At 37.6% G+C, this 13,407-nt stretch overlaps 1 protein-coding gene across 1 annotated transcript; it reads left to right on the forward strand.

Annotated features, from left to right (window-relative positions):
- The first annotated feature begins 2,758 nt into the window (after nt 1–2,758).
- On the forward strand, nt 2,759–12,493 carry LOC140968159 (auxin-responsive protein IAA31-like). Its single transcript, XM_073429024.1, has 5 exons — nt 2,759–3,054; nt 3,385–3,512; nt 11,669–11,800; nt 12,084–12,165; nt 12,274–12,493. Exons 1-5 carry the CDS (start codon nt 2,900–2,902, stop codon nt 12,323–12,325), a joined length of 549 nt encoding a protein of 182 aa, XP_073285125.1. The 5' UTR covers nt 2,759–2,899; the 3' UTR covers nt 12,326–12,493.
- The last annotated feature ends 914 nt before the right edge of the window (nt 12,494–13,407 follow it).

Here is a 13,407-nt window from a genome sequence, read left to right on the forward strand (position 1 = left end):
AACTCATCACTAAGTTTATTTATTTCAACATATTTGATAATAAATAAATTAAAAGAATTTCTAATCAAATTAAAACATAGGATTAAAAAAAAGATATAATTTAGGATGAAAGCTTATAACATGTTTCAAAACAAAAAATCTTAAATGAAAAAAGTGATGTCCAAATCTAAATTATTCCCAAAATTTGTCAAAATGTTCACGCAAAAATGATAAAAACGCACGCGCATGCTCGAATGATCACTCATTCACCAAATAGGGGACCTCTTTGAAATTATACAAGCAAAGATTACCACTATCGACGTCGACCGATATATGACCCCTTATTTTAAATCCTACACACATATACATATAGGCATTATATTAGATTGGTGCACATGAATTATATATTATTATTTATTTTTTTGGTTTACATTTTTATCGTCTTATTTGCCTATATAGGTGGTCCTAAGTAGAGGTCGCTCAAATTAAAATAATGAAATTTAATATGTAATATATTTTTTTTAAAATAATTGAAGATATACACCTTTCTCATTGAGTTGTCCACTTGAAATTTTTTGTGAATTCACCCTTGTACACTTGCATCCACAAATGATCAAACAACAAAAAAATGGGGAATTAAATTATTTGAAAGTTTGAAGTTTGCTAGTACTATTGACTTTTGAGCCTTCATTTCGTTTGAAAATTTTGATACGCATGTTTGTCTTTTACCGGTTTTGATATTCTATTGACAAATTTTAATTTTGGTAACGAATAATTTATCTTTTGAATTTTGAGAATTTTAGTGTGTGTGCGTATATATATATATATATATGTGGTTTATAAATATGTAACTTTAGTTTTGTGTCACCAAACTATACTAAATTCGGCTGGTAAAGAAGTATCTCCTTAATATATATATATATATGTGGTTTATAAATATGTAACTTTAGTTTTGTGTCACCAAACTATACTAAATTCGGCTGGTAAAGAAGTATCTCCTTAATATATAGTATAGATATATAAAAATAAGATATTTATGTAAAAAATTCAACGTCACTAATTTAGTAATACTTAGGGTTTTCCAAAAATCCAAAATTAGTGTACGGTGCATGTGTGATTTTGAGTTTTGAATGAACAATCACATGCAATTCACGTGAATTTTTTTGCTTCTTCTGATATAAACTCGAGGCTAATCAATTACTTGGTTAGGAAGAGGCAACTGTACGTGTCAAGCTCGAAGATGACGTTCTTCTTGATTGCATCCATGCATATATTTTGTTTCTTAATTATTTTATATTTAAAAATGTGAGAAGCTAATATTTGGATTTTAAATTGATTTTCAAAAGCATAGGCGCTACAACATCTATTTATGTATGTGATACCCTTGTCCCACATCTGAAAAATCAAATATTTAAAATTAGTTTATGATAGCTTACAATTGACTTCTATAGCAACTTAGATTAATCATTTTCGTAAAGTAAGGACGAATACGAAGTAATTGCTATAGGGGCCCATTGTGCAGTCACGCAGGCGCGGGCTCAGGCTCGGAACGTGACAATGTATTCCAGTGTAAATTTCTCATTAAAATTAACGAACTATATTTCGTTAACGTGTGATTGAATTTGATAATTTTGTGGTTTTAAATTTATTTGGATTTCAATGTAAATTGGTCATTCAAAAATTGATCATACTCAGACAGCCACACAAATAGTATGTTTTTATTTATGCATTTTCATGCGACATTTTTGGTATATCCTCTCGCTTCAGAGACAAACCCGAACAAAAGTTGGACCATTTTTTGTTAATGTTTTCTAATTTCTTGTGAAAAATACTACAGGAGTAAACTAGAAAATCATAGTTTGTTGACCAATATCAGCCTCAATTATTTTTTACTTGTACTATAAATTTTTAAATTCTCGACAAAACGTACACACATCATGTTTTTGTAAAAAACTAAGAACATGGGTTTGACGATCCAGCGCTCAATCAAACTCTAGATTTGTTATTTAGTGTCATCTGCCAGCTCGTTGAAATTTTGGAGGGTGAAAAAAACACAAGGTTTTCATAATTCGATAATATAAAGTTTGTACTGTTTGATTCGTGGGATGAGATGATCATTAAACGATATATAATATAGTGACGATAACAATCACGAGCTAGCTAACTTGCAAGCGGAGATTATGAGCCTAAGATCTGAACTCGATCGAGTTCGTCTATTAGCTCGGGCTCGATTCATTTACCTGATCCCTAGACTAAAGCTCGAATTCAACATTTGTTTGTAGATGAAGAAAACCACATTGTTTAAAAGGGACGTTAACTTGAACTCGAAGGAGCGTGAGACGAGTAGTTGAGTTCATATCTATGTATATTTTGAAATAGTTATTTGCATATCCAAAGATTCTTGTATTAATTTAAGCAAATAATGACACACACCACAATTTTCAACACGGTATCTTATATAATTAACTGGCTCTTTAAATTTTTGACTGAAAAAATGGGAAGAAAAGAAGTACCGGTGCATTGAATGTCGTGTTGAGTTATCACACAACAAAGGGAAATTGGTTGAAATAGAAGAAATGAAATTGTCGGGGTCCGAAAAGGATGAGCAATTTGTATCGAACAGATGAGCAATTGGGTCGGCTAAAAGACTAGCAATGATGGTGACACACTAGGGAAAATGTTGCCCCCAACTCCATATCAATTCTCCACTATTACTCCCCACCACAACCCTCGAAACATTTTTTCAGACATATCTTAAATTAATTAGAATTTCAAATGTTTAAATTTTTTACTTACTTTTAAACAATTTTAATTTTAATTTTTTTTAACATTTAACTTGCTGTTCTTTTCCTATCTATATATTGTGAGAACTTTACTTATTTCTTTCGAAGGTGTATTGATTAATTAAGTAATTAAGCAGATGGAGCTGCGATTGGGGCTTGCACTCTCGAGCAGCTTAGCTCCAGGAAGGTTCGATTTCGACCTCAATCAAGATTATCATGAAACTGATCACGATAAAAAATATCTTTACGACGACCCGCGAAAAAATATGAACAAATCTTTTCTAACGAAAAGGTACTTTTTATATATTCAGTTCTTTATTCTTTTTCAGTTGAAATCTACGCATTAATTCACGTATGCTAGCTTTTGTATTCTGCTAGATTATGGTGACATGTATTGCATATTGTTCGATCATATAACATATAAATTAATCAGTAAGATTTGGAATTAATTTGTTTATGATCTAATCAAATTTTAATAATTTTGTACATCCTTCTTGTTAAAGATGGTAATCGGGAAATATATATCTTATGGCGATGAATTAGTGATAATTTTTTTCGAAAAACAGGAATAATATTTATAATTTAGCATTATCCAATTGACGCACGTATGTTGGATCAACAGAAAAATTGATGTGAAGGGTGATGACCATTTTGTTATCGGGTGGCCGCCGGTGAAGTCCCGAAGGCAAAACTGCGGTGGTCATCCCCCTGCCAACTATATCCACGTAAAGAACAGCGCCTGCTGTAGCCGTGGCGGTCACGCCCCGAAACTCGGGATTTGACACCGGCGTTGTTTAACAATCACACAATTGAAACAACCAGCCTCGTAGCATAGTATAAACCGAAAACCAGTTTATTATTCATAACTCCTCAAAAAAAACAACTGTCTTTACAACTGAAATAAAATAAATTTGCGGAAACGTCTAATCTAAAATTTTAAATTTCTAAAATTAAAAAAATAATCATGTCTACTAATCACCATCCCCAAAATTGTTCCGATTCTTCTTCTTCTACCTGCTCTTCGGATTTATCTGGGAAAGGTTGTAAGGGGTGAGTATTTTGGGAATACTCAGTAAATGGGGGAAATATCGAACACCACATAAAAATTTCATATTTTCGAAAATAACATATATTTACAGCATGCTTTTCATAATTTTTAACACTGCAATTTTTCACCTTTCATGGTTTACTGACGTCAGTCCCTAAGTTTTAATCCTCTAAGGGGGCGAGGCCGTAAAACAGTTCTATCCCACTGTTAAGGGCCATATGTTGGAATTCCACCCATTTTCAGGGAATCCTCACAGTGTCTCACAAAAACGTAACAAGATTTAAAAAAACGTAGACGGTGTTCGACCGGAATTTTTTTCTTTAAAAGAAAAACACATAACCCAAAAATTTAAAACTTTAAAATTTGCCCACTTACCTTAAATTCTTGATGCAAAAATTACGTGAATAATTAGGGTTGCTTGCACAGGAATTCTCGAAATTCCTACTTCCACGGCTGGACGGCGGCAGCGCTTCGCTGTGCTCGAAAATTCCTATGGAGACTAGAGGAGATTTTCGAAATTTTTGAGAGAATTTGGGTGTGATTTTTCGAAAACTAGGGCCCTTCTATTTATAGGAGTTGGCTGCTATCGTGATAGTGCGTTTGAACTGTGAATCAAATCTAGAATCATGATGTATCCGTGATCTAGGTAGATATTCGAAATCTCCTTCTTCCTTCCCCACCTAATTTTCGAAAATTCCTAGTATATATTGTTAGATTTCGAATTCTATTATCTCTTATTTGATCTTTTATCCTGGTATCTCAATATCAACCTAAATCTTAGACATTTATCTGCTTATTTTCAAAATTCCTTCTTTAATTCCTTAGATTGAGATAAATTTATTCCTACCAAATTTTCAAGTTTAAAATAGATAATATTATCTTAATCTCGAGCTTTATAATTCTGTACACGATAAAATTATCTACACAACTTAGATAACCTTAAAACAAATCTTATATTCTGAATGATTTAAATATTAATATCCAAGATTACACCATCAAATTATTAACCTGATATTAAACTGATATGATCACGATATTACAAAATCTCGGGTTTTACATCCCTCCCTCCTTATGGGAAGTTTCGTCCTCGAAACTTGGGTTGGCTTGGTCTATGAAGAGGTACGGGTATTGGTCCCTCATCCTTTCTTCTAGCTCCCATGTGGCTTCTCTTTCCGTGTGGTTAGACCATTGCACCTTGACGTAAGGAATGATTCGTCGTCTTAGTACTTGATCCTTGGTGTCCACAATTCTAATGGGAACTTCTTCGTATTTCAGCCCTTCTCCCAAGTTACTTTCGATCATGAGTGGTTCTGCTTCCAACACGTGACTTGGGTCCGAGATGTATTTCCGTAGTTGAGACACGTGGAACACGTTGTGTATTCTAGACATGTTTGGTGGCAGTGCCAATCTGTATGCTAGCGTGCCCACTTTTTCCAAAATTTCAAAGGGTCCCACATAACGAGGGTTCAGCTTCCTAGCTTTACTGAATCGGACCACTCCTTTCATAGGCGAGACTTTTACGTAGGCCTTCTCGCCAATATTGAATTCCACTGGCCTTCTTTTCAGGTCTGCCCAACTCTTTTGTCGATCTTGAGCTGCCTTGAGTTTCTCTCGGACTACTGTAACCTTGTCTATTGTTGTCTGTATGAGTTCGGGTCCTACTATTACTTTTTCTCCCACTTCATCCCAATATAATGGTGATCGGCATTTCCTCCCATACAGGGCTTCATATGGAGCCATCCCAATACTGCTGTGATAGCTGTTATTATAAGCAAACTCGATTAATGGTAGGTGATTGCTCCAATTGCTACTGAATTCTAGAGCGCAGGCTCGCAGCATATCTTCCAAAGTTTGAATGGTCCTCTCGGTTTGGCCATCGGTTTGTGGATGATAGGCCGTACTAAGTGTCACTTTTGTTCCCATGGCTCCTTGGAAGCTCTTCCAAAATCGTGAGACGAATCTTGGGTCTCTGTCAGACAGGATGCTCACTGGTACTCCATGAAGTCGTACAATATTATCCATATACAGTGTGGCCAACTTGTCCAGATTGTAGTTCATACAGACGGGTAGGAAGTGTGCGGATTTTGTAAGTCTATCTACGATTACCCATATTCCGTTCTGCCCTTGCCTTGACTTTGGTAACCCTACCACAAAGTCCATGGAGATATGTTCCCATTTCCATTCAGGTATTTCCAGGGGTTGCAATAATCCTCCAGGTCGTTGGTGCTCTGCTTTGACCTGTTGACACACTTGGCATTTAGCGACAAATTCTGCCACGTCTCTTTTCATTCCATTCCACCAAAAATTGCTCTTAAGATCTCTGTACATTTTTGTACTCCCTGGGTGGACTGAAAATTTGGACTTGTGTGCTTCTGACAGTATTTCTTGGCGAAGGTTATCGCTGTCTGGTACACACAGTCGTCCTTTCATCCATAAGACTCCTCTGTCATCGATTTGTAGATCTTGAGACTTCCCACTTTCAACTTGTCCCTTGAGTTTTGTTAGCTCAGGGTCTCGGTCCTGGTTTAACTTTACAGTCTCTTGCAGACATGGCCTCGCGGAGAGTGAGGCCAGGGTGATCTTGCTCTCATTTTTCCGACTCAGAGCATCGGCCACCTTGTTTGCTTTACCCGGGTGGTAACTGATAGTCAGATCGTAATCCTTCAGAAGTTCGATCCACCGTCTTTGCCTCATGTTAAGTTCCTTTTGGGTGAATAGGTATTTAAGGCTCTGGTGATCTGTGAAAATTTCGCACTTGGCGCCATAGAGATAGTGTCTCCATATTTTTAAGGCAAACACGACTGCTGCTAGCTCCAGATCATGCGTAGGGTAGTTTTGCTCGTGCTGTTTCAACTGCCTCGATGCGTAGGCGATCACTCTTCCCTCTTGCATGAGCACGCATCCCAGACCTTCCTTGGATGCGTCACTGTAGATGGTGAATTCTTTATCTTCTGTGGGTAAGATTAGTACTGGCGTGGATGCGAGCTTTTCTTTTAATGTCTGAAAACTTTTCTCGCAACCTTCGTCCCAGACGAACTTGGAATTCTTCTGAGTGAGTTTCGTCAGTGGTATGGCGATCGAAGAAAAACCTTCGACGAACTTCCTGTAATAACCTGCTAGTCCAAGAAAGCTCCTGATGTCGGTGGCGTTCTTAGGTTTCGGCTACTCTGTAATTGCCTCGACTTTCCTGGGATCCACTGATACTCCTGCTTCAGAGATTACGTGTCCTAAGAAGGTTACACTCTTTAGCCAGAACTCACATTTCTTAAACTTAGCATAGAGCTCCTTTTCTCTCAAAGTCTGAAGTGCAATGCGCAGATGCTCTTCGTGATCTCGCTCGTTGGAAGAGTAGACGAGGATGTCGTCAATAAATACTACTATGAACTGATCCAGGAATGGTTTGAAAACTCTGTTCATTAGGTCCATGAAGGCTGCAGGTGCGTTGGTCAGCCCGAAAGGCATCACTGTGAACTCATAATGTCCATATCTTGTCCGAAAAGCTGTTTTGTGGATATCTTCCGCCCTGACCTTCAGTTGGTGGTATCCCGTCCTCAGATCCAGTTTCGAAAAGACTGCGGCTCCTTTAAGCTGATCAAATAGGTCGTCAATCCTCGGGAGGGGGTACTTGTTCTTGACAGTGATCTTGTTTAGTTCTCTATAGTCGATGCACAACCTCATACTCCCATCTTTCTTCTTTACAAAAAGTACTGGTGCTCCCCATGGGGAAACACTAGGTCGAATTTGCTTTTTGTCCAGCAATTCTTGGAGTTGCTCTTTTAGCTCCTTGAGTTCAGCTGGCGCCATCCTGTAAGGTGCTTTAGAAATTGGAGCTGCACCAGGAACTAGATTGATTTCGAACTCCACTTCGCGGTCCGGGACTATCCCTGGGAGTTCTTCTGGAAAAACATCCGGGAACTCACATACTATTGGGATGTCTTCTATCTTTAGTTCGGCCTCTCCTTGCACTTCGCTAACCATTGCTAGGTAGATATCTTCTCCGGATTTCATTGCCTTCCATGCTTGGGAAGCGGAAAGGAGTGATTTCCGTTCCTTGGATTTACCATGATACACGATCTCTTCCTGATTCGGGGTTCGGAGTTTAACTCTCTTCCCTTTACAGTCCACTATTGCATTGTTTTTGGCTAACCAATCCATCCCTAGGATGATGTCGAAGTCGGCCATGACTATTTGTATTAAGTCTGTGCTGAATTTCTGATTACCGATACTGATCAAACAGTTTCTGTGGATCTCGTGAGTTTCGATGGCCTTATTTGTAGGTGTGGCTATTCGAAAAGGTTCGGCTAATAATTCGGGCTTAAGTCCTAGTTTCTTAGCGAGTCTCTTAGATACAAATGAATGCGTGGCACCACAATCAAATAACGCATAAGCAGGCACTTTTTGAATAAGAATGGTACCTGACACGACTTCAGTGGCGTCGTCGGCCTCTTCTTGAGTCATAGCAAAGACCCTGGCATTAGGCTTGCCTTCTTTTGGCTTGTTAGGGTTAGCTCCTGTATTTGGCCCTGTTCCCTTGTTGGGCCCGGCTGCTTGGTTGGCGGCAGTAGGACATTCGGCAATTCGGTGTCCCGCTTTCCCACATCCGAAGCATACTCCACTGTTTCTTCGGCATTCTCCCAGGTGTCGTAAGTGACAAGTTGGGCAAGGCTTAATATCCTGGTAGCTTGAGGTAGGCGAAGGTCCTTTTGATGGTCCACCGGACTGGTTAGGCTTCTTGAAAGTCTGATTACTGCGTGAGGGCTGATTATTCATGGGCCTTTTGTTCTTAAATTCCTTCTCTCTGCGCTGGATGTCAGTTTCGGCTCGGATAGCTGCACCCATTAGATCTGAAAAATTAGCGGGTTGGTAGACTGCTAAGGCTGATTGGATCCTGCTGTTCAATCCCTTTTTAAAACGGTGCAGTTTCAAAACTTCGTCCGCCATGATTGCCGGAGCATAAGATCCAAGGGCATTAAACTGGGAAGTGTATTCCACGACTGACATATCCGGAGTTTGAGTGAAGTTTTCAAACTCACTCAGTTTCTGCAGTCTGACCTCGGCTGGATAATACTGTTTCAGAAAGGCTTCTCGAAATCGCTGCCAAGTCATTGGTCCTGCAGCTGTCATGGCTGGTGAAATTGCTTCCCACCATTTTCCTGCTTTATCTTCTAGGAACGGCACAGTCACGTCCACTTTCAGTGCTTCGGGAACTTCCAATAGTCGCAGCTGCGTCTCTACACTTTTTAGCCAGCTCTGGCTAACTTCAGGGTCAGCAGCTCCACTGAAAGTTGGACATCTATTTTTGCGGAGTGACTCATAGTGGAACTTGATTCCATTTGGTGGTGGAGGTGGTGGTGGCTGATTGACGTTCTGATTTCCCAACCCTTGCAGTGTTGTCGCTACAATGGTGGCTATGGCCATAAGATCAGCTCGGCTTAAGTTGACTGCAGGCGGGGGTCCATTTCCCTGTCCATCCTCCTGTCTACCTTCACGGTCGGTATTAGCGTAACGCGGGTTGCGGTTCTGTCTCGGGGGTCTGCCGGCCATTTCCTACAATCGTATCGCAAGTTCTAAGAATTTGTACGAGTAAAGTTCATACAATAGATTGTGCTGAAATAAATTGAAATCAATGAATCAAATAAAACAAATTTTTATTGATTTCTCAAAAGAACTAAAATGAACATGACCAATCTAAAAGAATTAAAAGTCGTACTGAATAAAATAGCAACAACGGAAAAGTAAAATAAACTCCTAGAACAAAATCACTAAGACATCCTAGCCTAATCCTCTATCTCTCCATCCCCAATGGCTGCTATAGGCTCCTCAATCTCTATCGGCTCTTCCTCTTCCGGTTCTTCCTCCGGCTCTACTTCCTGAAGTAGCTCTACCATATGAGTGAGATGGGCATTCTCTGCATTAAGCTGGGCCACTTGTGTCTTCCATCCCTGAACGTCTGCCTCTGCCTCGTCCAACATATCAATGGTAAGCTGGTGGCGCAGTTCGTAATCCCTCTTATTCTGCTTGATCTTGTTTTTCAGTACCTCACCCTGTTGAGCCAGATGATGGTTCACCTTCGAAATGCTGTTTATAGCCTCACTTAAATTCTCCAGTCTCTTCTTGCTCCTGGCATTTTGCTGTTTTTCTTCTTCTAGTTCCTTTCGGTATCGGTCGATGTCTTCATGCAGCTTTCTTTCTCGATGCAAGCCGTGTTCTATGCCATCCCTCAAATCCATGTTATCTCCTCTTACCAATTCTCCCTGGTAGATAGCGTTGTTAAGTTGGGTTCGTATTACCTCCTTCTCTGTGGCTAAGGTCGCATTCTCCCGTCTTCTCTCACCTAGTCTGGCTCTAAGGCGCTTTATCAGGCGCGACTGATTATCAATGGCTAGCTGCTTCATGTGGATTGCAGCTTGGGCACGAGTACGGAATTGAGGAGACATTTCCTGAAAAAGAAAAGAAAATGCTCAAAATATCATAAATATGATAAGATATCAGGATAGAGTAAAGTACTGAAAATTAAAAGTTTCTCCGTAAATTCCCAAAATGGAAGTTTTAAGATAGACATATGGATTCGAAGAGTATATCGAGAGGATTTCAGATCAGTTGACGGAACCGAATTCGGAGTTTCCTACGAAAAAATCGAAGGACGTNTGCGGAAACGTCTAATCTAAAATTTTAAATTTCTAAAATTAAAAAAATAATCATGTCTACTAATCACCATCCCCAAAATTGTTCCGATTCTTCTTCTTCTACCTGCTCTTCGGATTTATCTGGGAAAGGTTGTAAGGGGTGAGTATTTTGGGAATACTCAGTAAATGGGGGAAATATCGAACACCACATAAAAATTTCATATTTTCGAAAATAACATATATTTACAGCATGCTTTTCATAATTTTTAACACTGCAATTTTTCACCTTTCATGGTTTACTGACGTCAGTCCCTAAGTTTTAATCCTCTAAGGGGGCGAGGCCGTAAAACAGTTCTATCCCACTGTTAAGGGCCATATGTTGGAATTCCACCCATTTTCAGGGAATCCTCACAGTGTCTCACAAAAACGTAACAAGATTTAAAAAAAACGTAGACGGTGTTCGACCGCATTTTTTTTTTTCGAAAACAAAAAAACGCATAACCGAAATTTAAGAATTTAAAACAAGCCCACTTACCTTAAATTCTTGATGCAAAAATTACGTGAATAATTGGGGTTGCTTGCACAGGAATTTTCGAAAATTCCTCTTCAACGGCTGGACGGCGGCAGCGCTTCGCTGTGCTCGAAAATCCTAAGGAGACTAGGGGACAAATTTTCGAAATTTTTGTGTGTTTCTAAGGTGTAGTTTTTCGAAAATAGGGCCCTCCTATTTATAGGAGTTGGCTGCTATCGTGATAGTGCGTTTGAACTGTGAATCAAATCTAGAATCACGATATATCCGTGATCTGGTAGATATTCGAAATCTCCTTCTTCCTTCCCCATCTAATTTTCGAAAATCTCATGGTGTATATTGCTAGATTTCGAATTCTATTATCTCTTATTTGATCTTTTATCCCGGTATCTCAATATCAACCTAAATCTTAGACATTTATCTGCTTATTTTCAAAATTCCTTCTTTAATTCCTTAGATTGAGATAAATTTATTCCTACCAAAATTTCAAGTTTAAAAATAGATGATATTATCTTAATCTCGAGCTTTATAATTCTGTACACGATAAAATTATCTACACAATTATCTACTCAACTTAGATAACCTTAAAACAAATCTTATATTCTGAATGATTTAAATATTAATATCCAAGATTACACCATCAAATTATTAACCTGATATTAAACTGATATGATCACGATATTACAAAATCCCGGGTTTTACAGTGGCGGTGGATCCAATTCTCTGTTTGTGAAAGTGAAAATGGAAGGGATTGGGATAGGAAGAAAAATCGACTTAAAACTCCATCATTCTTATCAAACACTTGTTCCCATTCTTATTGGCATGTTCGGAAAATGTAAGTCAATAATTTATTGTTATGCTCTTAATTTTCACAAGCAAAAGCAACAAAAATATATATATAATTAATTGACGGTCTCACGGATCTTTATTCGTGAGACGTATCGACCTTATCTCATATCTATATTAAAAAAATAAAATTTTTGACATAAAAATTAATATTTTTCATGAATAATTCAAATAGAAGATATATGTCACAAAATTGACTCATGTTATGTCTCACTCTCATTTTGTGTAATTATTTAACCCAGAATCCAAAATGTTTTATCTCAATTTGACAGGTCGAGAGGATGTTGACATGTACAATCTTATGTATCAAGACGAGCAAGGTGATTGGCTGCTAGCTGGAGATGTGCCTTGGAAGTAAGTATACATACATGCCTTATCCATATCTTTTGGTGAAGATAGCCATGTTTTGCAGCAAATATTAAGAGCTCGCGTTCTTGTTTTTAATGGTTTTTGTTTTTGCAGAGTTTTGGTGAATTCAGCGCGACGTTTGAAATTGGTCAAGAAAATAGGATAGTGATAAATATTTAGCTGAGATAACGGAGAATCTCATTTCCTTGCTTTTGTAATGTATCTTATAAACTCGGTGAAACTTGAATTTTCCATTTAAGATATTACTAGTTTTACTTTTAGATACCGTAAAACACATATTTAATTTTATCCCTCACTTTTTATCTCCGCGACGAAACCAATCTTTGCGATTTCAACCTTTCCACAAATTGAAGGCCAATATGGTATTTTTCCTTTCATTAATAATCTTAAATCAAAAAGACTTATGTGATATCGTCTCACATGTCACTTTTGTAAGACAAATCTCCGACCAGGTCAACCATTGAAAAGTATTCGTTCTGATGTCTAAAGTATTATTTTTGAAAAAATATCATTTTCATTAATCATGTTATTAAGAAATATTGTGTAATATATTGATTTGAGAGACATGTAATATTTTTCACCACATGTATGGATCGGGTCGATCCGTATTTTTTATATAAATCCGTGAAAGCGTTGCACAAAAGACGTGCTCTTCTTAAATAGGTAACTAAACATTTAACACCCCTGTGAAACCGAAACATACAAATAATTCCTTACAGAAAATTAATGATTTTTTAAAACCCAGTGTTTTTAAAATTCAAACTTAAAGCCCTCGCAAATGAAGCAAATATGCCCTCGCAAATGAAGCAAATATGTTTAATTTTAAAAAACATTGGTTGTAATTAAAAGTGTTAACATAACATAGAGAGTTGATGTTTTTGGATATCTCAAATGGTGATAATTGCAATTTGCCCTGATTAATAGAAATGGAAAGAAAAGATGAATACTTGGCATGCATGTGCTAAAGTATTGATCATCATTCATATGTTATTATCGAGTGCATCTCAATCCATCTTATAATATAACATGTTATATATCGACATTGGATTATGTATATATATATATATATTATATTATATATATTGGGTTGTGTGTTACGCTTACAATCGACACTAATCCGTCTTTTCGAATGTTTCGATTCTCATTAAAAGCAGATGAATACTACCAAAAATAGTTATTCTATCTAGAATGAGAGATTTTCAAATTCATTGATCACTCCACAATCAG

Source organism: Primulina huaijiensis, unplaced genomic scaffold (genome assembly GCF_012295235.1).
Source record: "Primulina huaijiensis isolate GDHJ02 unplaced genomic scaffold, ASM1229523v2 scaffold3245, whole genome shotgun sequence".
Taxonomy (NCBI): domain Eukaryota; kingdom Viridiplantae; phylum Streptophyta; class Magnoliopsida; order Lamiales; family Gesneriaceae; genus Primulina; species Primulina huaijiensis.

What these genes read in the sequence shown, in the direction of transcription:
- LOC140968159 (XM_073429024.1), top strand. Translation starts at nt 2,900, where the DNA reads ATGGAGCTGCGATTGGGGCTTGCACTCTCGAGCAGCTTAGCTCCAGGA. An exon ending in GAACAGCGCCTGCTGTAGCC is followed by an intron (nt 3,513 to 11,668) that starts GTGGCGGTCACG and finishes CCGGGTTTTACA; the next exon opens with GTGGCGGTGGATCCAATTCT. An exon ending in TATTGGCATGTTCGGAAAAT is followed by an intron (nt 11,801 to 12,083) that starts GTAAGTCAATAA and finishes TCAATTTGACAG; the next exon opens with GTCGAGAGGATGTTGACATG.